We start from the raw sequence: 4018 nt of genomic DNA on the forward strand, positions 1-4018 counted from the left end.
GGGCTTGGGCCACGGCTCTGCTGGGACTATTTTTAGTAGCTCTCTGGCAAATTTAGGGAGAAGGCAGTTTATCCTCAGATCTTGAAAGGTAACATGTAACTCCTACCACCTCACCAATATATTTTGGATCTTCATACCAAATTTATCTTTCAAGTCTGATAAAGGGTATTATAATAATGTGAAGTTCTATGTAGCTGTGGGTTTTTATTTCTTGTGTACCTACATACCTTGCTGTTGGTTTTTCTGATTATTTTTTTCCCTAGACACAAATTCTATGTCTATGTTGATTCACAGAAATCTGCACTTGTAAATTAACTTCTCTAGCACCATTTCCCCAGGTTTGTGTTTCTAGCGATTTGAATTTTGTCTCCTTTTTACTTGTTTAACCTTTGTGTTGTTACTCAGTAGCTTCTAAATGCCAAAGCAGGCATCTTGTTAACCTCACTAGCTCTGAGGTTGCTTTCCTGACCAAGTCCACCTGCAGCACCTCTTAGCTCATTCCAGGGTAGGTTAAGCCCCAGAGCTACTTCCTATCTTTTACTAGAAATGCTTTTATCTCAGCACTAGCCACCTCTACCAGCAGTCTTCGAGAGACCTATCTGAATAAATTCGCACAGAATAGTTGTGGCTGTACTTCCCCTCTGTCTTCCTTGCTGGAACCCACTGGAGAGGAAGGAACACAGATTTTTATCTGAAGAAGTCATTGTGCTCCCATACCTGGGGCTTCCCCAGCAGGAAGAAGACCTCAGCCCCACTGACAGCAGGGAAAATTGCCACGTTGATTTAAATGTTTCACCAACTGTTAAAAAATGTTTCCAGCAATACAGGACAAATAGTAGGGCCTTTTCAACTTACAGGTACGTCAATATTCTGATCCTGGTCAACTGGTGTATAAATAGGCACCACGCATAAATCCCAGTGGAACATCCTTTGTATTTGAGAAGTTAAAATTATTTTTCCCTCCAAAGAGCTAGAGATTGTTGTTTTAAATTCCTCCTTTTCATGATCCTGGTAACTCTGTAGAAGTGGAGGATTCTATTAAGTTACGGGATCTTTGAAAGGGACACCAATAATCAAGTCAGTGCTCAATGGAAGGAGGTTTTTCCCACAAATCATGATTGATATCTGTGTCATTAGTAGGGTAGCTGCCCATCTCTTATCATGATTGACAGGTTAATAAGGGACCTGGGGCTATCTTTTCACTGCTAGCGCACAACCTAACCAATTGCTTTTAAATGATTGCTAATTTGACAGAATATAAGCAGAAGGCATAAAAATATCTGGAGTAATGTCTAATGCAGCTTTTTGGTCCTGGTATTCCGAGCGATCCCATTTTAGAAAACAGATTGGAATGTAGTTAATAGATTATTTTTTTTTTTTTGGTTTTTTTTAAGACACTCAGTTTTTAAAGAAAATCTTGTAGTTGTTCTTTGGTTCAATTAGGAGCAAAAGAGAAGGGAGTTTTGTAATGCAATTGTCCTGTAAAGGAAAATGTTTTAAATTGGGGAGATTATGTGAGCAGACCACCTGTAGGGCATTCATAGCTCTTTTCTATAATGCTCCAAGCCATGCCTTGCTGCCTGCAGTCTGGCTAACAATGCAGGGAAAAGCTGTTTAAAAGGCTGTTCTCCCTTTTCCCTCTGGTGTTCACTAACTGTTACAAGTCTTCCTCTTAAAATAAAAAAAAAAAAAAAGTCCCAAGTCCCTTTAATTGAAGAACTTTAAGGCTCCATGGTGGCCAATTGGTCTGCAACAAGAGGAACCAGGCAGCAGGGAAAGAAACTTCAGACTATACATCACGTTTGGTGAAGAGAAAAGATCAAAGTTTTCCCAAACTCAAAAGAAACCAAGTTCCCTACAGATTAACCCTATTCATTTAGCTCCTCTTAAAGGAATGATGTTCTGAGCCACTGGGCAGACAGGTAAAAAGTTCAACAATTGCCAAAGCATTCTTCTGTTAATTCAACAGCCTTCTGCTCAAATAAATTAGCTTAGTCCTGACAGAAGAACAATACCTTTTCTCTTGAAAAAGGACCATATTTGATATACAAAAGTTAAGTATGAAAGGTTAAGATGTTAGTTTAATCTGTTAAGGAGAGATTGGTCTAACAAATCTCAACTTGCTGTTCCACTGTAGTACATGATCTATGAATTTAAAACATTAACCTTTTACACTTTGGTATGCATCCCCGGAAAGGCAGGTGCTTACAGAAGTGCAGACAACAGATATGAGGGGTGTGTGTGTGTGTGTGTGTGTGTGTGCACATTCCTAAAATAACACCCATTTTAAAAGGATACTTAACATGCCATGGGGGATGACTCTTTTGTAAAGGCTCAGTTTAAAAACACTGTCATCTTTCAAAAAGCAGCTCCCAGTTTGGGCAAACACTTTTTCAGAACAACTTGTTGAATGACTTGTTTTCCCTATGTCTGTGTATCTTGCTGCTTTAACAGAGGCAGCCATCTATTGCGCAGTGATGACCGGAGCATGAACGCAGTTCGTAGTTTATAGAACCACCTAAAGACATAGCAGCTGGAATAACCAGGGCAGGCGTAGGGGAAAAGCTTGAAAAAGTCATTTATCAAAAGTCATTTTATTGACAAAATAGAATACTCATATTTGCTCTTACAGGGGTAGCCTCTACACTTTTTTACAAAAAAAAATTTACAGACTGTATAGCTTTGGATATATACATATTTTACACATCTGTACAAGGTAACAAATAATTATATAAATACATCCTTTAATGTAGGAAACCCGTATTTAGCTGGGGTGTATAATTAAGACATGTTTTGATTCAGTCTGTACTGTAAGGCATTTGCCTGGTCATCAATATCCCAAAAACCCGCAGTCCCAGCAGACTCCCACCTCAGGACGGGGAGGGGGGGAAAGACCCTCTCCCTCCCATGAGTAAAGAGCTGCTGCTGTTAGTCCAGAGTGAATCAGAAGCTGCTGTGCCTTGCCCTCTGCAAGACACGGGTGAGCCTCTACCCTCCTCTGCCAGCAAAATAATAAGCTGGCTCCTTGAAGTACATGCTCCCTGCATATGAATGGAGGGGAAGGAGGAGGGGGCTGGAGCCTGGGGCCTCTGCCAGCTGCATTGTTCTATACAAGCTGTGGCTAATAAGGACCATTAGGGGTTCATTAATGGCACCAAACAGTGAGGGGGCATTTTAGGCAGGCCAGTGTCCCTCATTCCCTAACCTTTGGCCTCTTTCTCCCCTCCTCACACTTGAGACAGGGGCATCTGCTTGGGGTAGGAGACGGAGCTGGCAGTGCCCGACCTCCACGTCAGGCCGGTGCTGACATCGCTGTAGAGGGAGCCACCGCCTCCAGCCCCGAGTCCTCCAGCTGCGGTGATTGCTGCCTGCCCACCCCCTCCCACCCCTGTGCCCCCAGCCACAGCAGCATCTTTGCTGGCCCAGCAGCAGCGGGTGCAGAGGGCCCTCCAGGACTCGAGGGTCTTGCCGGACCAGACCCAGACACCAGAGGTGATGCCCACCACCAGGCACATGAAGTACTTGAGCATGAAGACGGCGTAGTCGGGGCGGCGGGCCTGGTCAGGCTGCTGGTCACGCAGGCAGGGGCAGTTGTGCGTGGCCTCCCAGCGGGGCCGGTTGTGCTGCTCATAGAAGAGGCAGGCGACCACGCTGGCAGCTGGCACAGTGTAGAGCACGGTGAAGAGGCCAAACCAGCACGAAGCCCCGTAAGTTCTCCAGGCTCTGGTTGCCCACGTAGCAGATGCCAGCCACGGGGTCCCCGTCCACTGAGCTGAGCGCCAGCACGGCAATGGACTTGACGCTGGGGAGCAGCCAGGCTGCCAGGTGGAAATACTGCGCGTAGCCAGCGATGGCCTCGTTGCCCCACTTCATGCCGGCAGCAAGGAACCAGGTGAGGGAGAGGATGACCCACCAGATGGAGCTGGCCATGCCGAAGAAGTAGACGAGCAGGAAGACCACGGTGCACAGCGCCGGGCCGGTGCTCTCGTACCGCACGTGCTCGGCCACCGCCAGCTCG

General features: G+C 45.6%; 1 protein-coding gene across 1 annotated transcript in view; it reads right to left on the reverse strand.

Annotated features, from left to right (window-relative positions):
- Positions 1-3227: 3227 nt before the first annotated feature.
- FZD8 (frizzled class receptor 8) overlaps positions 3228-4018 on the reverse strand; it is a 26816-nt gene continuing 26025 nt past the window's right edge. The window contains 2 exon segments of the mRNA XM_035896802.1: positions 3228-3693; positions 3695-4014. Coding sequence (XP_035752695.1) covers positions 3228-3693; positions 3695-4014 — 786 coding nt within the window.

This window comes from Egretta garzetta, unplaced genomic scaffold (genome assembly GCF_000687185.1).
Source record: "Egretta garzetta isolate BGI_Z169 unplaced genomic scaffold, ASM68718v1 scaffold6, whole genome shotgun sequence".
NCBI lineage: Eukaryota > Metazoa > Chordata > Aves > Pelecaniformes > Ardeidae > Egretta > Egretta garzetta.